This window comes from Erinaceus europaeus, chromosome 20 (assembly GCF_950295315.1).
Source record: "Erinaceus europaeus chromosome 20, mEriEur2.1, whole genome shotgun sequence".
NCBI lineage: Eukaryota > Metazoa > Chordata > Mammalia > Eulipotyphla > Erinaceidae > Erinaceus > Erinaceus europaeus.
Window position 1 is genome coordinate 5,825,467 of NC_080181.1, and position 27,073 is coordinate 5,852,539.

At 42.6% G+C, this 27,073-nt stretch overlaps 1 protein-coding gene across 1 annotated transcript in view; it reads right to left on the reverse strand.

Annotated features, from left to right (window-relative positions):
* MMP20 (matrix metallopeptidase 20) overlaps positions 1 to 10,134 on the reverse strand; it is a 59,212-nt gene extending 49,078 nt beyond the window's left edge. Inside the window, exons 1-2 of the mRNA XM_007520728.2 lie at positions 10,009 to 10,134; positions 674 to 921 (exon numbers count right to left, since the gene is read on the reverse strand). Coding sequence (XP_007520790.1) covers positions 674 to 921; positions 10,009 to 10,134 — 374 coding nt within the window. The remainder of the gene's footprint in view (positions 1 to 673; positions 922 to 10,008) is intronic.
* Between the last annotated feature and the right edge of the window lie 16,939 nt (positions 10,135 to 27,073).

Genomic DNA, 27,073 nt, shown 5'->3' on the forward strand with positions numbered 1-27,073 from the left:
AAATAATCAATAAGTAGATAATCATTAAATCATTTTGGAATCAAGAAAAAAATGTATAAATGACTTAACTGGTTTTTTTTTTAATATTGCTTCAGATTATTTGCCATAGATTTAGAATTTTTTAAAAAGATAAATACACTGTATCTAACTTTTAATACGCTTTGGAACTCTGAAAATGGTCAATCCTCACAATTCTAAAATCAAATGTTCTAGTGAATACTCCATTTATCACTCTCTGGAGATTAAATTTAAAAACTACGTATTCTTTCTTATGGTTGTAGTAAGTGATGACTTGTATACATATCAGAAGGAATATGGCTTTAAAAGAGGAGGGAGCAGGGTGGAGGCACACCGGTAGAGTGTATAGGTAATCATTTGCAAGAACCTGGGGTTCAGGCCCGTGGTTCCCACTTGCAGTGAGGAAGCTTCATGAGAGCTGAAACAGTGCTACACGTGTCTCTCTTTCTCTCTCCCTCTCTTCTCCTCTCAATTTATCTGTTTCTAAATAAATAAATAAATAAAGGGGGAAAAAAAGAAGAAATGGCCACCGGGAGCAGTGGATTTGTTATGTAGACATTGGACTCCAGCAATAATAGCCTTGATGAAAATTAAAAAAAAAAAAGAGGAAAAAAGGGCGTTTCTCTTTGAATTTGGAAGGACATGACTTCATTACCTGTATGTCAAAGTATTTTTTTTCCATTTGGGTTCACCAGGAAAGAGGCGATAGTTTGCCACATCAGGAACTCCACAGCGAGGCTTCTTGATCACATCCATTGTGGTTCGGTCTAATTTCCCAGTGATCTGGAGGCCAAAGAATGCTTGTAATTCCTTTATTTTCTTTATCATAGAATTGTGTCCTCTTGCAACCATCTCACCAATTTGGTATTCTTCTTTCTTTGTGTAGTACCTGTCAAGATATTCCTAAAATAGAGAGGCAAGTTTTAGAGTACTTTTATACTTTGCACTTTATAATTTTCTATAGTGAACAATAATTATTGTTATTTCATTATCACTAGAACTACTCTAGCCTGACTTTAAAAATATTTTATTGAGGGGGTCAGGCAGTAGCTAGGCAGGTTAAGCACCTGTGGCGCGAAGCACAAGGACGGGCATAATGATGCCAGTTCAAGTCCCTGGCTCCCCACCTACAAGGGGGTCACTTCACAAGCAGTGAAGCAGGTCTGCAGGTATTTGTTTGTCTTTCTCCTTCCCTCTCTATCTCCTCATCTCTTGATTTCTCTCTGTCCTATCCAACAAAAACAACAACAGCAATGACAGTAATAATAATGACAACAACAATAATGGCAACAAAATGGGAAAACAGGCCTCCAGGAGCAGTGGATTTGTAGTGCAGGCACTGAGCCCCAGCAATAACCCTGGAAGGAGAGGGAAAAAATCCAAAACAAAGAAAGCAAACAATTTTATTGGCACATAAAAGCTTAACATTTCTAATACATTCTCTAAAATACGTAAGAAAAAATTTTTTTCTGTATGGAAATGAGGCAAAATCATGAAAATGTAGGATGAGTCTAATATTGGCCTAGGAATTTCACTTTACCAACTGATTTTAGGAAAGTGAACAAAGAGCAGTTAAAGAAGTATGGACAAGGGGGTCAGGCGGTAGCACAGCGGGTTAAGGGCACGTGGTGCAAAGCGCAGGAACCGGCATAAGGATCCCAGTTCAAGCCCCCGGCTCCCCACCTGCAGGGGGTTCGCTTCACAAGCAGTGAAGCAGGTCTGCAGGTGTCTGTCTTTCTCTCCCCCTCTCTGTCTTCCCCTCCTCTCTCCATTTCTCTCTGTCCTATCCAACAACGACGACATCAGTAACAGTAATAACCACAACAAGGCTACAACAACGGCAACAAAAGGGGGGGGATGACCTCCAGGAGCGGTGGATTCATGGTGCAGGCACTGAGCCCAGCAATAACCCTGGAGACAAAAAAAAAAAAAAAAAAAAAGAATGGACATAAGTATAAAGATTCAAATAAAATTCTGTATCTGTTACACATAGTGTTGTGTTGCATATAGGAACGTATTTATGTCACTTTAGCTAAATATTGTCGTGTATACTTGTATGTAAGTTCTACAGGCACTCTGTTTACAGTGTCCCCTCTCATCAACGGTTTCCTCTCCAAAAGTTTCAATTATCTAAGGTCAACCAGCCTCCACAAACATTACCTACAATAAGCTATTTTGAGAGACACCCACACCCCTTTTATTATAGCAGACAGCTATTACCGTTCTGTTTTATGACTAGTTATTGTTTGAAATGTCTTACTGTTTGGGTATGTTCATGTGAAAAACATGTATGGGAAAAATTGCACAGAAAGTATTATCTATGGTTTTAAGATTCTTGGGGAATCTTAGAACACAGCCGTTCTGATGGGGGGGGGTTTGCCACATATATTATATACACTCTTACACACATACTTCTGTAACCATATGTACTAGGGTATATATAGCTGCATACATATGTAAAAGACAGAAGTATACAATACAATGTTGGGCCAGGCAGTGGTTCACTCCCACAAGGATCCTCGTTTGAGCCCCCCTGCTCCCCACCTGCAAGGGGGGGGGTCGCTTGACAAGCGGTGAACCAGGTCTGCAGGTGTCTCTCTCTCTCCCCTCCTCTCTCAATCTCTCTCTGTCCTATCCAATAAAACGGATGAAATGACCGCCGCCAGAGGTGGATTCATAGTGCAGGCACGGAGCCCCAGCGATCGCCCTGGAGGCAAAGAAAAAAAAAAAGGGGGGGGGAAAGAATAATAAAATACAATACTGGAAGTCACTAATGTCTAGTAATTTAGGATCTGTCAGCTAAGTTATTGCATATTGCTACGAAGAGACCATATTTTGGAAAAGTGCTGAATGACAGGGACTAACATTCCAGTGACACCCTGTCGGGACGATTCTCTGGGAAAAGCCAGTGGGAGGGTCCCGGCGGCGCACACGCATCACCAAGCACAGGGATCCGGGTCCGAGCCCCCTCCTCCCCACGGCAGGGGTGGGACGCTTCACAAGCGGCGAAGCGGGTGTGCAGGTGCCTCTCTCCCTCCCCCCTCCTCTCCCAATTTCTGTCTGTATCCAATAATAAATAAGTAAATAAATAAAACATTTAAGCAAAACGGAAGGCCGGGGGGGTGGTGCATCCTGGTGAAGTGCATGCCTTACTATGCACGAGGACCCGGGTTCAAGCCCCCGGTCCCCACCTGCAGGGGAAAAGCTTCATGAGTGGTGAAGCAGGGCTGCAGGGGTCTCTCTGTCTCTCCTTCTCCCTTGCAGTCGCACTCTGTTCTATCAAATAAAATAAAATAAAAAATAATAATAAACAACAAAGCTGTGTTATGAATGAAAAAAAGAAAAAAAAAAAGGCCGCTGGGAGCCGTGGGTTCCTAATGCAGGCATCGAGCCCCAGTGATACCCTGGGAGGCAATAAATAAATAAAGCTTTCTCTAGTTCACCCCCAATCCTTTTTTTTTCCAATTAAATTTAATTTTAACCCCTCCCCACACCCCCTGGCCCCGCCAGCCCTGCCGTGCTCTCTGGCGGATGCTGGTGCTGGCGACGGAACCCAGGCCCTCGGAGCCTGGCAGGAGCATCTCTCGGCACAAGCGCTGTGCTGTCTCTCAGCCTGATAACACACATTTCGTAACCACACCGAACGCCACACGCGCATCCACATGCCGCTCTCACCTGACTTTAATGTTTGCTGTCCCCCCCCCACCCCCCGGCTGACGATGCGGGGCTCGTACCCGGGCCCGCGGAGGCTGAGGCGGGAGGTGTCTGCAGACCTCCACCCTCGGTGCACAGACAGCCGTGACCAGCTGTGACCGCCAGCAGCCTGCCGCCTTTCCTCTCACACCCGGGAGCGGCGGCCCTCGCGGCTCTGCACACCACGGGGAGCGCGTGTCTCGCTGAGGTGAAGCCCCCAGTCACACTTAGGCGCCGGCCGGCACCTTCCGCAGCCGCCTCCGCGCACTTGCTGAGTGCTGCGCGGTCCGCTTGCGTGTCGCCTGCGTCCTGTGTTGTCCACGAGTCACGTGTTTCCTCCCACTAGTCACTTCTCGCGCTGTCCGTCCTGTAGTCACGTGTTTCTCTTGCCCGCGTCTCGCGCTGTTGGGGCGGGGCATCTCGCGCTGTCTGCGAGTCACGTGAGTCTCGTACGTCTCGCGCTGTCAGGGCGTCGTGTGCGGCCAGCGCTGTCCGCTGTCGGCTGCTTGGCTTAAGGCTGCTGCGTGAGCGCGCTGAAGGAGGCTGTGGCAAACCCGTTTACGACAAAGCCTGGCCACGGTTGGTGTACAGCACACGTGCCGGAGTCCAGTTTGGGACTAGTTTGCACCGGCTTGGATTGCCTCACGCCTGCTCACTGGGAGCCGGTGGCCTCGCCAAGGGCCTGCCGACGAGCTAGCGGAGACCACAGAGGAGACCTTGGCGACCTGCGGGGTGGCCGCACAGGTGCGTGACTTTGCTTTCCGGAGGACTGTGTTGGGCGCTGCACACCCAGCCGCTGTGGGGCCCGAGTCTCGCTTCCTTCCCGTGACTGAGCGGCCTCCGTGCCCGGTGTTCTCGGCCTGGCACGTTCTCAGGGTCACGTGCCCTCGTGTCACGTGTCCTCCGCCCAGCCCACGCCTCCAGCGCCCACAGGTCGTCGTCCCACACGGGTGGCTTGACCTCATGGACCAGTCCCCGTCGCCCTGTCCCCTTTCCCCAGTCCCCTTTCCCCAGTCCCTGTGGTGGCCGCCACCACCAGACAGCTGGGAGAGCTGCGGGAGGTCGCGGGTGCGTGAGGGGCGCATGCGCATGCGCAGCTTTGGGGCGGCCCAGCTAGTCAGCCATTGCGCCCGGAAGTGACGCAACACGAACTAGCGTGAGGGGCTGGGCGGCGGCGGCGGCGGCGGCGGCGCAGAAGGACCGGAGTTCGAGCCCTTGCTCCCCACCTGCAGGAGGAAGCCGGTCTGCAGGTGTCCCTCCCTTCCCCCCTCCTCTCTCAATTCCTCTCTGTCCTGCCCAGTTAAATAAAACAGGAAAGGCCTCCAGGAGCGGTGGATTCGTAGTGCCAGCTGGGGGCAGGCGGGGGAAGAAGAAAGAAGAAAAAGAAAGAAAGAGAAAGGAAGGAAGGAGGGAAGGAAGGAAGATGAGGGATAGAAGTGCTTGTGACACTCCTAGGTTTGATTAATACATATATGTGTGTGTTTGTTTGCTATATATATATTTTTTCTTTTTTCTTTTTTTGCCTCTCTGGGGCTCGGTGCCTGCACTACGAATACACAGCTTCCTGAGGCCATCTTTCTTCTTTCTTTCTTTCTTTCTTTCTTTCTTTCTTTCTTTCTTTCTTTCTTTCTTTCTTTCTCTTTCTTTTGCCCTTGTTCTCAGCATCTCTCTGTCCTATCAAATAAAGTAGAAAGAAAAAAAAGGTAAGATGGCCACCTGGAGCAGTGGATTTGTAGTGCTGGCACTGAGCCCCAGCCATAACCCTGGTGGCAATTTAAAAATCCGTAGATTAGGGGAGTCGGGCTGTAGTGCAGCGGGCTAAGCGCAGGTGGCGCAAAGCACAAGGATCCCGGTTCGAGCCCCCGGCTCCCCACCTGCAGGGGAGTCGCTTCACAGGCAGTGAAGCAGGTCTGCAGGTGTCTGTCTTTCTCTCCCCCTCTCTGTCTTCCCCTTCTCTCTCTATCCTATCCAACAATGACAACATCAATAACAACAACAATAACTACAACAATAAAACAACAAGGACAACAAAAGGGGGGAACCAAATTAAAAACAATTAGAAAAAGTGGGTCCCAGCGGTGGACTCATGCAGACACTGAGCCCCAGCAATAACCTTAATGAGAAATAAAAACAAAACAAACAACCAAAAATAAGTCTACTATGGTCTCATTTTTTTTTTCTTCCAACTCAGGTTATTGTGTTCATGGAAGAATACTTTTGATATTTATTTTCTTTTAAAAATATTCTTATTTATTGTTGGATAGAGATACCCAGAAAATGAGAGGGAAGGGGGAGATAGAGAGGGAGAGAGACAGAGAGACATCTGCGACACTGCTTTACCACTGGCACAGCTTTCCCCCTGCATGTGGGGACCAGGGGCTTGAACCAGGGTCCTTGTGCATTGTAATGTATTTCAGCAGAATGCCTTCCTTGTCTTTTCTCTCTTGCCTCTAAATTCCTGATCTCCCACATAGCACGTTCCCCCAAGTTATGTACTTAATTATGTGTGGTGTTTAAAAAATAATATTCACGGGAGTCGGGCAGTAGTGCAGTGGGTTAAGTGCACATGGCACAAAGCGCAAGGACCAGCATAAGGATCCCGGTTTGAGCCTCCGGCTCACCACTTGCAGGGGAGTCACTTCACAAGCAGCGAAGCAGGTCTGCAGGTGTCTATCTTTCTCTCCGTCTCTGTCTCTCCTTTCTCCATTTCTCTGTGTCCTATCTAACAACGACAACATCCACAACAACAACAATAAAAAACAAGGGCAACAAAAGGGAATAAATAAATAATAAAAATATATCCTGTCACCAGGGATATTGCTGTGGCTTGGTGTCAGCACCATGAATCTACTGGTCTCAGTGGCCATTTTTTCCTTATTTTTTCTTTCCAATTTTTATTAGATGGGAAGATGGGACAGAGAGAAATTGATTGAGTAGAGGGAGGTAGAGAGGGAAAGAAGAGGATAGACACTTGTAGACCTGCTTCACTGTTTGTGAAGTGTCCTCCCTGCTAGTGGGGAGTAGGTGCTCCAGCCCAAGTCCGCGCGCTTGGTAACGTGCACTTAACTGGGTGTGCCACCGCTCAGACCCATATCCCCATGTTTCCCTGGATTTAGGCCCTGGAACACAACACACAGTAGTCATTCAGTGAATAAGATGGTGCATGCATGAGCTAAGACCGTCTAATTCCATGTTGTTTTTGTTTGCTGTAATCGAGGGCTGCTAGCTATGTGTTTCTGTAAACTGTCCTGTGGGGTGTTCACTATTTCTGAGCATTAAGTTGTACTCTGCAGGTTTGACCACATCACTGCAGCCTGCTTAGAAGCAGTACCTGTTTGTGCCTGGAGCTGATGAGTAGAAGTGGTATAGGCAGGAGAAGGCACTGTTTGCCAGGAGGCAGGTGCTGACAAGTTTTCTTGTCCTTGACTGAAGGCCTTTTTAGAGAAGTTATGATAAGGAAGACCAGGGAGGCTGACTTGCTTTGAAAGAAGAGGAAGTATGGGATATGAAGATCCACAGCATTTAAAGTCTACCTAGTTCTTTCCAAACACTCTTAGAAAGGATAGCAGCTTCAACGACAATTCTCTGACCTTGCACGGACTGCTCAGGGATTAACTATTTTCTTCTGTCAAGGACTGATAGTTAATATTTTGCATAATGTGCTCCTTTAATTCTGTGATAGTAGATGATGCATGAACAGATGGGCATGGCTGGTTTCAACCTGGGTACCATAGTTTGTACAAACCTGGACTAGGGTCATGCTGTCAACATGGTCTTCTTACTGTAATTCATTAAAACTCTGAAATTTCTGAAATGGCATGAGTCTGACTGAAGTGAGATAGCATTTGGGGAGAAGGAATCTAATAAAGCTAGAGAGTACCAGTGAAACGTTACTTGAAACAGACTACAGTGTGTGTGTGTGTGTGTGTGTGTGTGTGTGTGTGTGCGTGTGTGTGTATTTAAATTTAGTTCACCTAAAAATGGGCTCATGTCAAAGGAATTTCAACAAGTCTATACTTGGCATTTACCAAACTGTTGATCTGCAGGGCTGACTTTCAGAGTGTTTAATGATGGCTGCTTTGTGTGTGTGGCTGACCAGTTTGAATGGGTATGTGGTGTAAACAACTGGCAGGAACATGTTGGTGTGTGCATGCATGCTGTGTACCTGATATACGTGGAGAAAAACAAGTTCTCAATACAAACAGTGAAGCCGGAACAGGTGTCTCGGCGGTGGGTAGAGGCACCTCCCTCAGGCCCATCACTGCAGCCTGCTTAGAAGCAGTACCTATTTGTGCCTGGAGCTGATGACTAGAAGTGGTACAAGCAGGAGCAATGTGCTACTATTTAATATATTTGTAGAAGAGAGACCCTGTGCCAGGCATCACTCCCCCCCCCCCCAGCACTGCTCTGCTCTGGTTTATGATGGTGCAGGGGATTGCACCTGGGGCATTGGAGTCTCAGGCAGGCAAGGGAATCTGTTGGCATAACCATTATGCTGTCTTCCTTATCCTCCAAGCATCGCTTTCATACACCTTTTAATATTATGAGGAATTTGGAACTGGAGATAACTCACCCTATACAGATGTACCTTGCTGTGCTCAAAGACCCGGGTTTGAGCCCTAACACCACATGGGAACATCATGGATGGCACCAGGGGAAACTCCACAGATGGTGGAGTGATGTTATGCTGTCTTTCCTTTCTCTGTCTCTGTCTTTCTAATTGAAATAAAAAGAATGAAAACCTTGGCTTGTGAGCAATGTAATCATATTACACTGCAGTTTATGTGTATGCATGCACGTATATGTATATGTGGGGAGTTTCTTCAGGAAAGTCATTTCTTTTTTGTTGTAATTGTAGCCATCAGGATTATCGCTGAGGCTTGGTGCTTGCACATCTAATCCCTTGCTCCCATAACTCTGTCTGTCTGTCTGTCTCTCTCTCTCTCTCTCTCCTCTTCCTCTTTATGTGACAGGACAAAGAGAAACTGAGAGGCAAAGAGTAGATAGAGAGGGATAGAAACAAGAGTGATGTCTGCAGTACTTGCTTTACCACTGGTGAAGCTTTCCTCTGCAGTTAGGGAACAGGGGTTTGAACTCAGGTGCTTGTACATGGTAGCATGTGTGCTTAACCAGGTATGTTACTGCCTGACCCCCATGAAAGTAATTTCTTTAGGTTAAAGATCCTTGCTGTTCTTTTATTTATGCAAGTCTTGTGCTCTACCAGATGAGCCACTTCTCCAGTTACTCTTTCTTTTAAATGCAAAAGTGTGTGAAAGTTAATAGCATTTAATAGTAAAATCAGCATGAATTATTTGTAACAGAACCATTGCAACTGTTAGGAGAGTTTTTAAAAGAAGAGCATGCAAAAAGTGTAAGTCGAGTAGTAGGGGATATGCTTTGGAGAAGACAGACTTAAACAAGTAGGTAGCCACTCATGAAAAACTTGGTTCACTTCAGGTATTTTTATTTTTTCACTAGAGCACTTCACAGCTCTGGATTACAGTGGTGTGGGGGGTGGGAGTAGGGTTGAATCTGGGATTAAGATCTTCAGACATGAAAGTCTTTTTCATAACCATTATGCTATATCCCACACCCTCATTTAGATCTTGATCAAGTTTTTCCTAAGTACAAGAGCCGAGTCATTTTTTGATTTATTTTATTTATTTATTTTTAAGATAAGGCTTCACCACTTACTCTTCAGGATGTCTTTTTTTTCAGATAGAGATAGAGATAGGAGAGAAAGACACCATAGTATTTTAGGCTTGAACCTGAGTGGTTCACAGGACAGAGCAGGAACCCTGGGACATTGGAGTCTCAGGCAAGAGAATCTGTTTGCATAACCATTATGATATCTATATGATATATAGATAACTGTATGCTATGTAAGTTATCATCCAGCCCCCAGAGCAATTTTTTTAAAAAGTGAATATAAGAAGTTTTTCTGTGGTGATTGTAGGAAGCTTCCTTTTAAATTCCCAACCCTCTTCTAATGTGTGAATTTTACATTTTGATGTTCTCCTGACTTTATTTTTTCCTTCCATATCCTTCCTCACTACTACTTTTGTCTTTCTGTGTTGTATGTATTTTTGCAAGCCACTTCAAGGTACGAAGCAAGATGCCTAGTTACTCATTTACTGATTCAGTCATGCAACATGAACATGTATTGCTTACCAGATCTCAAGTTCTAGCTATAGACGTTGGTGGATGACTAATAAAACAATAGCAGGAATCTTCTTATTTTGTTATACCTTTCCAGGGCAGAAGGGGGAAGAGGGAATTGTGTAAAGATTCACAAACCTGTGCAAGGTGGTAGTTGTTCCTTGAGGTCCTGGGGGTGGCTGCAAATAGAGAGGGGGCTGCAGTGGAAAGCTTCAAAGCCATGATGAGGAGCACAGCAAATCCAGACGTGGGGAGCACCTTCATCCTCAGGATGGCTTGGTAATTATATCAGCCCTGGGACGGCAGACGTGCGCATTTGCACTTCGACCTTGAGCTGCTTTTATAGAGTCAAGCAGGTCTTGGCCCTCAGAGCAAGGATGATTCATGTCTCAGAAGGTAATTACACAGCTCACTTCTCTCCCTGATGACAGGGCAATACAACGAAGGGTACACGGGATTCAGGAAAGCTTTATTCTTTGCAATTTACCAGGTTGAAAATGAGAAAAGATAGTCACTTCAAGTCAAGTTTGTCAGTCATATGCACAAACTGGGGTAAACTTGATTAATTTGAACCGAACCCAACTGAAGCAGTTGATTGAATTCAGTTTAGGAGTCTTTTTACTTTGATCATATTAAAGGTAAATGCTTAGAATATGATTTAACTTGTCTTCAAGATAATCTGGGCTCCTCACACATTCAGTCCAATTGCCTGTATCTTCTGCATCTACTTCAACATTTCTCAGTAGCACATACTGTTCATAATGATGACTCTGGGACATGTAAGATCTTGAATGATAGGAAAACATTACATTAGACTGTGCTGACTTAGGGTAGACAGAGAACGAAGTGTTAGAAGGCTTATGAATACATGAATACAAAAGATACATCTTATTAGCTAAAACATGAGACAAAACTTCCCTTTTCACATTTTGGAAACTGGAGTCTTGTTCTTTGTGACTGATTAAAATGACTCTTGATCTAGAACCAGTGTGGAGAGAAAATAGGTGTGATGGGGTTAACCCCTTGACATCAGATGAAGTTAAATTTTGTTTTAGATCCTTCTAGCAGTGTGCTATTAGGAAAGCCATTCAAGGGGGGCTGGGTGGTGGCGCACCTGGTTGAGCGCATGTATTACAATGCACAAGGACCCGGGTTCGAGCCCCCAGTCCCCACCTGCAGGGGGAAAGCTTTGCGAGTGGTGAAGCAGTGCTGCAGGTATCTCTCTGTCTCTCTCCCTGTCTATCTCCCCTCCTCCTCTCAATTTCTGGCTGTGTCTATCCAATAAATAAATAAAGATAATAAAAAGACTTTAAAAAAAAAAGAAAAGCCATTCAACTTCTGTGGGCTTTGCTTCTTTATTTCAAAACAAACAAACACAAACAAACAAATAATGCTCACTTGGTGGTGTACTTTGTCAACTTCTGTGGATGTCAGATTTTTGTTTTAATTCACAGAAGACAATGATACTGTCTGTAGGCTCCTCATATTATATAACTAGCATGACATATAGCATGGTGTTTCTTGACACCAGCTGGTAAGCAGTAGACCTGGGTTTAAATTCTAGTTCTGCTGAACTGGATGGTGGTGCCTTGGTTGAGCTCACACAGTACCATGCACAAGGACCCCGGTTGAAGCCCTTGGTCCTCACCTTCAGGGGACAAACTTCATAAGTGATAAAGGACTGCTGCAGGTGTCTTTCTCTCTTAATCTCCCCCCTAAATTTCTCTGTCCTATCAAATATAAGAAAGATAAAAAATAAAAAAGAAGTTTAGTTCTTCTATCTACCCATATGACTTCAAACAAATTATTTAATCTCTTTCAGTTGTGGTATTTCCATCTGTGAAATAGGAAAACAGATGCCTACATTGTAGAATTATCACAAAGGAGTAAATTGGGTTGCAGAAATAGCCTTAACGTAGTATTCAGTACTCACTACTCAGTAAATATCAATTTTTATATAGTGTTCTGGGGCTGGCTGGTGGCTCACCCAGTAGAGTGCACACAATTACCACGTGCCAAGACCCTGATGTCTGTCTTAGAGGGAAAGCTTTAGAAGCAGCGGTGCAGTACTGCAGGTATCTCGCCTTCTCTCTCTCCTTTAGTTTCTTTTTTAATTTCTAATTTATTTATAAAATAAGAAATACCAACATGACCATAGGATAAGAGGGGTACAGTTACACACAGTTTCTACCACCAGAACTCTGTATCCCATCTCCTCCCTTGAAAGCTTTCCTATTCTTTATCCCTCTGGGAGCATGGACCTTGGGTCATTATGAGGTGCAGAAGGTGGAAGGTCTGGCTTTTGTAATTGCTTCTCCCTTCATTTTTTTCTTTCTACTTTCCTATCTCTCATCCTCTATTAAAAAAAAAAAATGAAGAGGGGCCGGGTGGTAGTTTAGAAGGTTAAGCACAAATGGTGCAAAGTGCAAGGGCCATACACAAGGATCCCGGTTCGAGTCCCCAGCCCCCACCTGAAGGGGGGTTGCTTCACAAGTGGTGAAGCAGGTCTGCAGGTGTCTTTTTCTCCCCCTCTCTGTCTTCCGGTCCTCTTTCGATTTATCTCTGTCCTATCCAACAACAATGACAACAATAACAAAAACAACAACAATAACAACACCGATAAACAATAAGGGCAACAAAAAGGAAAACAAAAAAGGTCTCCAGGAGCAGCAGTGGATTCTTGGCGTAAGCACTGAATCCCAGTGATAACCCTGGAGGAAAAAAAAAAGCTAAACATGGTCACCAAGAACAGTGGAGCTGTGCAGGCACCAGGCCCCAGATATAACTCTGGTGGCAAACAAAAAAAGTCATGTTTGTTATCTTTTTACTTTAGTGTCATATATTTACTGGGTATTTAATGAATGTTGTTTGAGAGGATGAATAGATAACTTGGTCAGTGATTCTTAAAATATGGTTCCTAGAACTGTAGCATCATTGTTCCCTGGAAACTTGTTGAAAATGCAAATTCTTATGACCCACTAAGACTTACTAAATCAGAAACCTAAGGTAAGGTGTACAGTAGTTCGCCTTTTAACAATTTTTCCAGGTAATAATGATGCACACACAAGTTGGAAAATCACTGGATTAGTTGAACAAATAGGATTGTGAAGTTTTGGATGAAATGGGAAAAAAGTACTAAAATGAAAAAAAAATTTGTAGTCTCAGAAAGTATTCAGTACCATACAATTCAGTTCAATACTCAAAACACTGCCATCAAGAACAGTTTTTTTTTTAAAGTAGTGGCTATTTGCAAAGTGTTCCAAATAATTTATTACAAATACTTGTTAAGCCACAGATGCATGTGAATGACTTGGCTTCACACAAAGACTTAACTCAGAGTTACCTTAGAACGATATTCTCTCTCTGATATGCTTTCTTTTTTAAATTTTTTATTACCTTTAATTATTGGATAGAGACAGCCAGAAATTTAGAGGGAAGGGGGAAATAGAGAGGACGGGAGACAGAGAGACACCTGCAGCGCTGCTTCACCACTTGTGAAGTTTTCCCGCTGCAGGTGTGGACCAGGGACTTGAACCTGGGTCCTTGCGCATTGTAATGTGTGTACTCAACCAGGTGTGCCACCACCCAGCCCTCTCTCTGTTATAATTTCCATATGGAAAATGATGAATCACAGTTGGTGTGTGAAGTATAATGAGTAACTCCAAGTATCAAATAGGAGGAATTCATCACACATGTAAACATCATCTTTGTCATGTGCTGTGAGACATATGAAACATGATTTTTAGAAGGCAAAATGAAAAAAAAATTACAGACTTATTAGACTCATTCAACTAACTAAATTTCATGTTCTCTGAAACCTGAATGATACAAAAATCACTTAATCAACTTTGAGAGATGAATATACAAATACATACTAATTGCTACTGTTTGATGTGAGGAGAGAGTATTATAATGCTCTTAATTTTTTTGTATTTATGTATTCTCTGTCCTCTGTAACCCTACTACTACACCTTTATTGCAGCTGCTGAAGTTAAAGAACGAGGAGGGGCTCTTCAAAGCTCTCCTCTGATAGACTGTTTCTTCCTGTTCTCCTCCAACCACTGTTCCAATTCATAGTGATAACCCCACTGCAAAAGCAAATGGGGAGGTGAGTGCTACAGTGGAAGGGATGGGAACAAAAACAAACTCTAGTGCTGGGGAGATAGATGAAGGTTATGCAAAAGAGTTGGATGCCTTAGGCTGAGGGCCTGTATTCTGTCTCAGAGCTGATCAGTACTCTGGTCTCTCTCTCTTCCTCTTTGCATTACTTTTTCATTAAAATAAATAAATGAAAATATTAAAAAGCAAAGAAACCCTAGGGATAATAGAGAAAACATACTCAAACTACTCGAACCCTAGTATGTGTTAAATTTCAGTTTTTGGAATCACAATGAGGTAAATATATATAAAAGATTCCAGTCTAACAACTTAGACGGAGACCAAATAAGTTTGGTAGTCTAGTAGAAAGGCCCAAAGAAGGAAGACCCCATAAACTTAATACTGGTTTGGATATAACAAATGACACTCGACACTTTAACAACTGGGAGAAAGTCTAAGCTCCTCAGATAAAGGAATACAAAAGTTGGGTAAGGGCAAAAGACTGGCTCACCTTTTGGCCAATTCCAGACTACTTCATCATCTGTTTTTAAAAATAAAGTAACTATTGTATTTACTGTTGAATTTAAAACATTAATTCCCCAATAAAGAAATTTTAAAAATAAAGTAACAATACCTATTTTTCCTATTGTTGTTGGGTAGGACAGAGAGAAATTGATAGAGGGGAGGAAGACAGAGAGGGGGAGAGAAAGATAGACACCTGCAGACCTGCTTCACCGCCTGTGAAACGACCTCCTCCCTGCAGGTGGGGGGCTGGAGTCTTGAACCCGGATCCTTGCAAGGGTCCTTGTGCTTCGCACCATGTGTGCTTAATCTGGTGCACTACTGCCTGTCCCCCTAAAAATACCTATTTTATGGTTAGTTGTAAGAGAGAAAGCTTGGACACAACTAAAAGCAGCTTACTTAAATCTTGTCAACTGAATGGCATATAATTTGATAATTAGAAATGAAACAAATGTAAAAAGTAGAAAAATAACAACCTAAACAAAAACAGTGAAGCATATGTTAAACAAAAATTTGGATCTATGCCTACTAAGGAATAATATACAGGCCAAAAGAGGAAACCAGAAGAAATGAAAAGAGATGTGTCATTGTGGAGAGACTTTATGCCTAATCATTTTTCTAAAATGTCGTGTAATGTTACCATGTATTTAAAAAAGAGATATTAGAAGAATATATCAATGCATATTTGAAGTTGTACTTGGGGACTCAACAATGAACTTTTCTCATTCTTTTTATGGATTAAGTCTGAAACTCTTGCACTTGTTTTGTATGCTGGCACTCAGCTTAGGAGGCACAAAACAAGATACAAAAAGGTGGCCTGTTCCTGCCACCATGGTCTTAGATCTCTAGGAACAGACACAGATGTAAATTCAAAACAGCCTACAGTGTAATTAGTGAAGTAATCAGTGAAGGACAAATGAGGGCAGAGGAGCCAAAACCTGTTTCCACATGGGCTGCTGAGAGTGGGAGAGGATGGAGAAATGGAGGAGTTTCCATACAGCAGAGCTTTAGTTGAGTGCTGATAGCCCAGGAGTTGAGAGTTCACTAGCAAGACCAGGTGAGGTGAGGAAAGAGTGTGAAGGGAAATGGGGCTAAGGAGTGTTGAGATGGGAAAGAGCATCTGTTCATAGTACATTGTTGGTATTTCTTTGTACAAGACAGTTTGGGGCCAGTACTAACTAGGAAGTGGGGCAGAAGAGGTAGTCAGAGACCTGTCGGTTGGAAGACACCTCTCATCCAGTTCCGATGACTGTAACAAGCCAGAGGCCAGGAGTCAGTTGCTGGGAGATTCACGGTCAATGGTGAAAGCCTGGAGAGGGAGTTCTAATTCAAGAGGCTGAAAAGAGGCTCCAGGCATGAGTCTGGAATATTGTAGGCAGCATGAAGAAGGCAGAAGGTGAATGAATAGCTTGGAGCAAGTCTGGCCACAGGAGCAGCAAGGGCTTTTAAGAGCTTGCTGAGTTTATTTAAAGAGCCTGGCGAGGGGTGGACTGGACAACGTCACGGGAGCCTGTGTGCCTGGCTTAGGCATCTAGACATTAACGGTTTGTGATGGGAAACCACTGGAGGACTTCCTCCTCAAGTACAACATGGCTGCGTTTGCATTTACAGCAAAACTGCTTTGAAAGGTGTGTGTAGCTTAGATCAGAGGGGAGTGAGGACAGGGTGAGGGGTTACCAAGAGGTGGGCTATTGGAGTCTCGGGTCAGAGGAATAACTGCTATGTTTGTCTTAGACCATGAAACATGAGAGACGAGCATGTCAGTATAGTCAGCATTTTGTTTATTCTTGTGGAAACCCAGTCCTGTCATGCAGCGATGACCAATGTGAGTTTTTGAGGTTGAATAGTAAATGTTTTTACAGCTACCTGGGTAGAGGATGGCTTGTCAAAAGTTCCATTAGAGCACATTCCACTTGCCCAATCCTTTTAGTGAGTCAATTTGCTAAATTATAGGCCCGTTTCAGTGTACGAATCAGCAAATTCTGGAAGTTGATAGTTTTCCTTGTAGTCTCTCTGGAAGTCTCTCTTATTTTTTTTTTGAATTTTTTCCTCTGAAGTTTTCTCTACACATAGTATTGATTGAATCATTTTGAAGCACTTACCTTGTTCCATTGACTCCCCACTGTGTGATTGTCTTTTATAGATTATCAAAAAACTTTTGTTTGTCCTGTATGTACCAAGTACTCTTTTAGGTACAGGGATAACAGCAGCAAGTAAGTGGTATTTGAACAGAGGTTTGAATGTATGAGAAAACATACTTAGCTACATCTAGGGGGAGACTATTCCAGAAACAGAGGGAACAGTGACTAAAAAGACTTTGACTTGGTATAGAGCTTGGCATTTCTAAGAAAGCACCAGGAGCCTGGAGGAGGATACGTGCTTGAGGAAGGTGATGGTATAGGGGCGGAGGGACTGAAGCATGGCTGGGTGTATGATTGGGTCACTGAATGTCGGCAACAGAATTCTGCTCTTCCTGTTTCTCATCTGTAGATCTAAGTCATAGTAAGTCATAACACTACATCCTTGTAGTGATATGAGGATTAAGTGTCAGGGCATATAAAGTTCCTAGAATTGTGTTGGACACATACTAGCGAAATACTGAATGCCAGCAGGGTTTATTAGTTCTTCAGTGTGGTGCTGGAGAATGAACTCAGGACCCTGTAAATGTGCACTACCATTGAGTGGTCTCGTGGGCCATCACAGCACCATGCCACAGTCCACGGAGGTTCCCCCTGGTGCTGTAATTTGGTACTGGGGCTCTGACTCAGGGCCTCATGCATGCGACATGCACACTCTGCTGGGAAAGCTATCTCCTAGCCCTCCTCTTCCTCTTTTTTTTTTTTTTTTTATTGGATAGGACAGAGAGAAATTGAGAGGGAGGGGGAGATTGAGGGAGAAAGACACCTGCAGACCTGCTGCACCACCTGTGAAGTGATCCCTGTGTGCTGGGGGCTTGAACCAGGATCCTTGTGCAGGCCCTTGCGCTTTGTGCTATGTGCACTTAACCCAGTGTGCCACCACCCGGCCCCCTCTCCTATCCCTTTATTATTTAGTTTTCATTGAAATTCAGAGAGCTAAGGAAGCTGAAAATTCAGAGGTGAATTAGAGGGCTCTGTGCTAGACCTCTGACACTTGTACCAATCTGATATTCCTAGGGGTATATCTATCTAGAGTTTGGGGAAAACATCACAACTAAAGACATAAACTTGGGAGGCATTAAGTGTGGTTGATGTAGTAATAAGATTGGAGAAATTCACCTGTGGAGAGAATAAATCAGAGATAAAGCAGTCTTAGGGGTTCTTTAGTAGTAAATATGTTATGTAGTTGCCTTTCTCTCCCTGCCGCCCAGCACTTGAACTGGTTCTTGCTCTGCTCTTCAGTGGTTAAAAGATTTCATGTCCGGTGGCCCAGGAGGTGGTGCAGTGGTAAGGCTTTGGACTCTCAAGCATGAAGTCCCGAGTTCAATCCCTGGCAGCACATGTGCCAGAGTGATGTCTGGTTCTTTCTCTTTCCTCCTATCTTTCTCATAAATACATAAAATCTTAAAAAAAAAAAAAATTCATGTCGGGGGTCGTGCGGAGTGCAGTGGGTTAAGCACACATGGCGCAAAGCGCAGGGACTGGTGGAAGGATCCCGGTCAAGCTGCGGGTTCCCCACCTGCAGGGGTATCGCTTTACAGGCGGGGAAGTAGGTCTGCAGGTGTCTATCTGTCTTCCCCTCCTCTCCATTTCTCACTGTCCTATCCAACAACGACAATAATAACCACAACAATGGTAAAACAACCAGGGTAACAAAAGGGAAAAAATGGCCTCCAGGAGCAGGCACCGAGCCCCAGCAAAAATCCTGGAGGCAAAAAAAAAAAAAAAAAAAAAATATATATATATATATATATATATACACACATATATACATATATATATGTGTATTTCATGTCTTTCTTCTTCTATCTGCCCCTCCCTTCTCCTTTCTTTCTCCCTAATAAAAAAAACCTGGGGAGGGAGTCAGGCGGTAGTGCAGCAGGTTAAGTACACATGGCAGGCAGGGGTAAATAACATAATGGTTATGCAAACAGATTCTAATGCCTGAGGCTCCAAAGCCCCAGGTTCAGCCCCCTGCATCACCATGAGCCAGAGCTGAACAGTGCTCTTGGTTTAAATAATAAAAATGAATAAAACAAAATAAAAAAATTAAAAGCACACATGGCGCGAAGTGCAATGACTGGAATAAGGATCCCGGTACAAGCCCCCAGCTCCCCACCTGCAGGGCAGTCGCTTCACAGGTGGTGAAGCAGGTCTGCAGGTGTCTTATCTTTCTACCCCCCTCTCTGTCTTCCCCTCCTCTCTCCATTTCTCTCTGTCCTATCCAACAACAACACAAATAACAACAATAATAACCACAACGACAAAAAACATCAAAGGGAAGAAAAAGGGGAAAAAACAGCCTCCAGGAGCAGTGGATTTGTAGTGCAGGCACTGAGCCCCAGCAATAACCCTGGAGGCAAAAAAAAAAAAAAACAAAAACTTGAGGAATCAGGATTCTCAATGTAGGTAGGAGCCCAATTACCTCATTTCAAACCCTGCTCCCCATCTGCAGGGGGAAGCTTCACAAGTGCTGAAACAATGCTGACGGTGGTGTCTCTCTTGCCTTTATTTCCCCCCTTCTTTCCTTTTCTATCTCCTTTTCCCCCCGTCTCAGTTTCTCTATCAAAATTAAAAAAAAAGAAAAGAAAAGGAGAAAAATGGTCACGGGGAGCAGTGGATTCATTATGTAAGCACCGAGTTTCAGCAGTAACCCTGGTGGCAATTAAAAAAAAATCTATAATTGTTTAATAATGTTGATTTTTATAAAATGGAGTAAGTAAAAACTGAAATGAGACAGAGTATTATGAATTATTTTTCTGTAGTATTGATTCACACCTTAATTATCATGAACAGTTTATTTTTTAAAAACAATTTATTTTGATAGAGACAGAAGGAAATTGAGAGGGAGGTGGGAGTCAGGAAGAGACAACTGCAGCACTATTTCACCTCTTGTGAAGCTTTCCCCCCTGCAAATGGGGACTGGGTACTTGAACCGGTTCTTGAGCATGATACTATGTGTGTCACTGCCAAATGGCAAACTCATTTGTGTTTGAAGGATATATATATATATATCTTAAAACATCTTCAGATGCTAACTATTGCTCTTAAAATAATAATAGTAACAACAACACCAATAACAACAAGGGCAACATAAGGGGGAAAAAATGGCCTCTAGGAGTGGTGGATTCATGGTGTAGGCACCAAGCCCCAGCAATAACCCTAGAGGCAAAAAAAAAAATTTAATTAAAAACTTTTTTGTTATTTAAAAAAATTTAATTATCTTTATTTATTTATTGGTAGAGACAGAAGTGGAGAAGGGGAAGATAGAGAGGGAGAGAGACAGAGAGACACCTGCACCCCTGTTTCACCACTTGCAAAGCTTTTTTTTTCTTTGTGCATTGTAGCATGTACACTCAACCAGGTGGCCCACCACCAGCCCCCTTGTTTTTTGTTATTGTTATCAGTAGGTTTATTTCTGGGGTTCCATGCCTGCACAGCTTCACCATTCCTGGTGGATATATTTATTTTTCTTTCTTTTTTGCTAGAGAAGAGTCAGAAATAGGGAGAGAGACTCAGAGGAGACATACCAGGCTGCAGGTGGGGACTGGCGGCTTGAGCCTGAGTCTTCACACATGATAAAGTGTGTGTTCTACCAGGTGAGCCTTTGTCCAGTCCCTGACTGTGAGTAACAAGAGCAGATACCACATTTCACTACTTTTTAAAAAAAATTTTCATCACCATAAGCTCTAATATGAATTGTATAGAGCAATTTTAAAAATGTTATTGGGCTTTTGGAAAAGTCATGACATATTTTTCTATGCAAAAAATGGGTCATGACTTTTCCAACAACCCAATAATTGTATCAAATAAATCATAGCAGTATCAAAATTATTGACTTGGAACCAGAATCATGTCCTGATTTTTACTTTCTTTCCCTCTCCTCTTTTTGGAACCAGGATCTTTTTTTAAAGTGCTAATTTGCAGTTTAAAGCTGTTTAGATGAAAAATACAAGAAACAGCAGCAAAAGAGAAGAAGCAGGCACTTTTGGATATTGTAATTACACCTGAGGACTGTTTCTATTATAGTTCTCCTGCCTTAAACATGCTCTTGATTCCATGAAATGTTATGGAAGCATAGGATTGAGGAAGTCTCAAAAGGTGTTTTAGTCTCTTTCTCTAAGGAGACTAAGTTTAAACTTTTGCAAACATTTGCTTACTAGATTGTTTCCTTTTAAAATATCCAGGGGTGGGGTGGGTGGTGAGCACATATTCAGGAAAGGGTACAGAGAGGTCCAAACATTTTTATTTGGAGGGTAGAATATTTTATTTAAACCTTTTCTGTTTATGGCTTAAATAGTTGATGTATCTATTCCCTTTGTTGCTTTCTTCTCTTGTCACTTCTGTAAATTTCCATTATCTGACATCATAATTTGAAAGAGAATTTTAAATGCATTACTTCTATACTATATAGAAAACTTTGTCAATAAGTTCCTTGAACTTGCACTACAGGATGTAGAGTGATGCTCATCTTTGACCAGTGGTTAATCAAGATAGGTCATACTTCCCCCAATAGGAATTTTGGTTTTTTTCTTTTACCTTTCTCTATTTTCATGCATTCTTTTAAATACATGACTCTATTCTTTTTAAAAAATATATTTATTAGGGGATTAATGGTTTATAGTTGACAGAAAAACACAATAGTTTGTATATGTGTAACATTTCCCAGTTTTCCACATAACAGTTCAACCCCCACTAGGTCCTCCTCTGCCGTCCTGCTCCAGGACCTGAACCCTCCCTCACCCCACATCCCAGAGTCTTTTACTTTGGTGTAATATGGTTCTATTCTTTTCTTTTTTTTAAATTTCAACATGGTGCTTCCTTTCCAGAAATATACTACAACCTAGTTTCATCTTTGTTGTTGTTGTTGTTGTTCCTCTGCTCAGATCAGCATCTATCATCCAGGTTGAGACCCAGAGTGGATTACAGGGTTCTAAAAACTCTCAGAGCACTCAGATTGTAGTGTTCATGGGTGGTTAAAAACACTGCTGACTCACTACCTGCAGCTTGCCCAGTGCCCAGTGCAGACGATGTTTTTTATCATCATCATTATTAAGATTGCTGTTTAAAATTCTTCATTTGTTTTCATCAGACTTCTATTTTTTCCCACCTTACCCACCTCTCTCTCCTTCTTTCTTCTTCCCTTCTCTCTCTTTGCCACTAGAGTTATAGAGTTATTACTAGGGCTTGGTGCCTGCACCACTCCACTACTCATGGTGGTCTTTCTTTCTCTCTTTCTTTCTTCCTTTCTTCCTTTTTCTTTTTGATGGAGGGTGAGAGAGATAAAGAGACTGAGAGAAGGAGAGACACTGCTTCACCACCTGTGAAACTGTCACCATGCAGGTAGAAACTGGGGGCTTGAACCTGGACCAGGTGAGCCACTTACACCCCATTTTTTCTACTCTCTGAGTATTGCTCCTTTTTCTCTTGATGCTCTAAGGGTTAAATAGTATGTATGGTAGGCTCATAGTATTGGGTGTATTTACGGCATGTAGATTTTACCCTCTCTTATCATTTAGTTGCAGACTTCCTGGCCTTTTGTCTTCAGGTAGACTTGCTAAGAGTGATGCTAGAAATGCCTTACGTTGTGCTAAGGTAAAGGGGCTCAGATGTGGTGAGTCGGGAAATTCTCCTGAGGAGATGAATTCTGTCTGATGTCATAAAGTCTGAGAAAGAGAAGGCCAGGTAAAGAAAATAGGATGGTAGAGAGAGCAAGTTCTAGGAAAGTAGAATTAAATCCACAGAAGCCTGAAGGTGAAAGAGAACGTGACCATGTATAACAAAACTTATGTAAGTTAAACAAGTCTAGTACTCTTAAGCTTTATACATAATACTGGGTGGAGAGAAGATGAAGATGAAGCAGGGTGCAGATTTTCTTTAATCTTATAGAGAGAGAGAGACAGAGAGACATAGGCAGAGAGGCAGAGGGGAGAGATTGCACAGCACTGCTTTACTCCTTGTCCCACTACAGGTGCTACCATTTGCTGACTGGGGCCTCAAACACAGGTCCTTGCACACTGTAATGTGTGCACTGTATCAAGTGAGCCACCTACCAGCTCCAAGGTATAAACTTACATTCTTTTTAAAAATTCTTTATATTTATTTATTTTACCTTTTGTTGCCCTTGTTTTTTATTGTAGTAGTAGTTGTTGTTGTTATTGATGTTGTCATTGTTAGATAGGACAGAGAGAAATGGAGGGAGGAGGGGAAGACAGAGGGGGAGAGAAAGACAGACAGACACCTACAGACCTGCTTTACCACCTGTGAAGCGACTCCTCTGCAGGTCGGGAGCCGGGGTCTCAAACCGGGATCCTTATACTAGTCCTTGTGCACTTAACCTGCTGTGCTACTGCCTGACTCCCAGACTTACATTCTTTTTGAAAACATTTCCCCGCTATCTTTCTACACAGTATTGGAGTCCTATTGCTTCTGATTTTTTAAAAATCCATTTATAAAATGGAAACACTGATAAAACTATAGGATAAGAGGGGAACAACTCCTCACAGTTCCCACCATCAGAACTCCATATCCCATCCTCTTCCTTGATATCTTTCCTATTTTTTAACCCTCTGGGAGTATGGACCCAAATCAGAACAAACCCTTTGAGAGTAGATTCGTAATTCATCCTTTTTCTTAATATCTTTAAGTGATTTATGTTTCTCTGCCTCTATTTTTTTTATTTTTTAATTTATAAAAAGGAGACATTGACAAAACCATAGGATAAGAGGGGTACAACTCCATATAATTCCCACCAACAGATCTCCATATCCCACCCCCTCCCCTGATAGGTTTCCTATTCTTTGTCCCTGTGGGAGTATGGACCCAAGGTCATTGTGAGATGCAGAAGGTGGAAGGTCTGGCTTCTGTAATTGCTTCCCCGCTGAACATGGGTGTTGACAGGTCGATCTATAAACCCAGCCTGCCTCTCTCTTTCCCTAGTGGGGAAGGGCTCTGGGGAATTGGAACTCCAGGACACATTGGTGGGGTTGTCTGTCCAGGGAAGTCTGGCCAGCATCGTGCTAGCATCTGGAACCTGGTGGCTGAAAAGAGAGTTAACATACAAAGCCAAACAAATTGTTGAACAATCATGGACCTAAAGGTTGGAGTAGTGCAGATGAAGAGCTGGGGCGGGGGGGTCCTCCATTTTGTAGATAGCTAGTAGGTATATTTTAGTTATATTCCAAAGGGCCTGTGGCTATACTAGTTGTGTTTTTTTTCCCCTGAGCCTGAAATCTGATATGCAGGTGGATCCAAGTTATTGTCTGGGGATCTCTGCCTCTATTTAAAAAAAAGTGTACCTGGAGTAGAGGAATCATAAAGATGCAGAGAACTAGCAATATCCCTGAGAGAAGAAAATATAATAATTAGAATACACACATATATATGGATATAGCTCTCTCTCTGCTTCTCTATATCCCTGTATCTATATATTTATCTAGAAAACAAATTCCCAGCACTGCTCTTAATCTGCTGACAGTGCTGGAGTGAGTATAACTAAAGACTATATAGATGCCTAGCCTTATATTAAGAGTGGAGGTGAATGAATTTGCAGACAGCTTTTTCTTTTTTTTTTTTTTCAACTCTCTGGACTCTATCTTTACCATATTATAGTTGAAGCTTTTAGAGCTCTACTGGAAAGGTGTGTTTTAAAATGGAAACATGGTTATTATATCTAATTCTCTGTCGTTCTCACCTCTTGGTCTCCCAGTCACAGTTCTTTCTATTGAAATTATATGCCCAGTTTCCTCCCCCTTTCTTATTTATTTTAGTTATTTTGTTTTCTTTTTTTTACATACAGAGAGGCGGAGCATGGAAGAGACACAGAGAGTGCATGCTCAAGAAGGAGTGAAAGAGGCCATAGCTCTGAAACTCTCTTCAATGAGGTTGGAGCTGGGTCATGCTCATGACAGAGTGGTGCACTACCCAAGTGAGTTATTTCGCAGATCCATGTCTTATTTGTTAATGCAAGAAGAATCTATCATAGTGTTACAGTTCTCAGCCTTTACAAAAGTTCCAAGTTTGGGGCCAGGCAGTGGTGCACTCAGTTAAGTGCACACAGTACTAAGAACAAGGAGCTGAACAAGGATTTGGGATTGAGCCCCCAGCTCCCCACTTGCAGGGGGGACACTTCACAAGCAGTGAAGCAGGCCTGCAGGTGTCTTTCTCCTTCCCTTTCTATCTTCTCTCTCAATTTCTCTCTGTCATTTCCAGTAAAAAGGACAAAGATGGCCATCAGGAGTAGTGGATTCATAGTGCCTGTACTGAACCCCAGCGATAACACTGGAGGCCATAAAAAGTTCCAAGTAATGCACTTAAATACTAGAAACAAGTATTTTTTTAGCGGGGGGTGGGGTGGGGGTGGGGTGATGTGTGACTGTTGCCCTTTTTCTCTTATTTTTTTGTAATTAGAAAGAGTTACATAAAATATCTTTCATTTCATATTATGTTTAGAAATAGTGATATAGAAATGATCCTGTGCTAGATGAAGACTGAGTCTGATATTTTGTTAAACAGAGACATGCAATAAAATAGAAAGCAAAACCCACGTGAATGTTTCAGCTAAAATAGGAATTTATATTTGCAGAGCCATAACTTTACAAGTTCAGGTAGTTCAGTTGTTTATATTGTTCGCGTAAGTGAAAACATCCATTATCTATTTTCCTCTTTACTTACTAAGCATAATCATCTCAAGCTCCATCCATTTTGTCCTGGAGGACACACCACCATCCTTTACTACATAGCAGAATCCTATAACTTTTTTCCTTTTTAATTGCCATCAGTATTAGCACTAGGGTTTGGTGCGAGCATAACAAATCCACCACTCCTGGCAGTCACTACCCCCTACCCATTTTTTTTTTCTGATAGGACAGAGAGAAAGGGGGGGGGGAGGGAGGAAGGGAGGGAGAGAGGGGGGGGGAAGAACATCTGTAATACTTGCTTTAGCTCAAGAAGTTTTCCCCCTGCAGGTAGGGAGTGGGGCCTCAAACTTGGGTCAGTGTTTATGGTGCATTTAACCAGGTAACTGGTCCTTAACTCTTTTATTCATCTGTCTGCCAGTAGGCATTTTGGTTGTTTCTATTCCCTGGATATTGTAAGCAATGCATCTGTGAACACTGGGGTGCATGCGTCCCTTTGAATTAGTGTTTTCATGTCCTTTGGACATATGCCTAGGAGTGGTATTGCTGGATACTAAGATATTTCCATCTTTATTTGTTTGAGGACTCTCCATACTGTTTCCCATAGGGACTGCACTAGTTTGCATTTTCAGCAACAGTGTTCCATGTTATTTTATCTTCTAGGGTTCAATTATCAATGTGATTGATTCTTTCATTTCCCTTTTATTGGGCTCATATTTTATATATAGAAATAACACAGATTTGGGGGTTGGGTGGTAGCCGCAGCGGGTTAACCGCACATGGTGTGAAGTGCAGGGATCGGCATAAGGATCCCGGTTTGAGCCCCCCAGCTCCCCACCTTCAGGGGAGTTGCTTCACAAGCGGTGAAGCAGGTCTGTAGGTGTCTTATCTTTTTCTCCCCTCTCTGTCTCTCCTCCTCTCTCGATTTCCTCTGTCCTATCCAACAACAACAACAACAGTGGCAACGACAACAATAATGACAACAAAAAGGGCAACACAATGAGAAAAAAATGGCCTCCAGGAGCAGTGGATTCGTGGTGCAGGCACCAAGCCCAGCAATAACACTAGAGGGAAAAAAAAAAAAAAGAAATATCACAGATTTATGTATTGGTTTTGTATCCTGCTATATTACTGAATTTTTTATGACTTCTAGTAGTTTTTTTGTAAAGTTTTTGGGGTTCTCTGTGTAGCACATCATCTGCAAATTGTGATAGTTTAACTTCTTTCTTTCTAATATGAATGTCTTTGATATCTCTTTCCTGCCTAATTGTACTGGCAAGAACTTTTAAGACTATATCTAATAGAAGTGGTAAACATGAACAACCTCATGTAGTTCCATATTTTAAGTGGAAAACTTTCCATTTTCCCCCATTGAATACGTCATTGACCATGGATTTGTCATACATGGCTTTTATAATATTGAAAAATTTTCCTTTTATTTCAAATTTCAAAAGATTATTTATTTTAGATGGATGCTGGATATTGTCAAATGCTTTCTCAGCATCAATTTATATAACATGACTTTAACTTTTAATTTTATGGATTAACATAAAACATCTGGAACTGGGCTTTTATTTTTAGGAAGACTTAATTAAATTTCTTTTTCTTTTTTCAAAGTTAATTATTTAATTCCTTTTTTTTCTATTGGGATTATTAGCTGGAGTTTAGTGCCTGCATGATGAGTCTACTATTCCTGGCGGCCCTGCCCTCCCACCCTTCTCTTTCTTCTTTCCGTTTTCTTCCTTTTTCCTTCCTTCCTTTCTTCTTGTTGCCACTTGTTATTGGTGGGACTCAGTGCGTCAGTGTTTG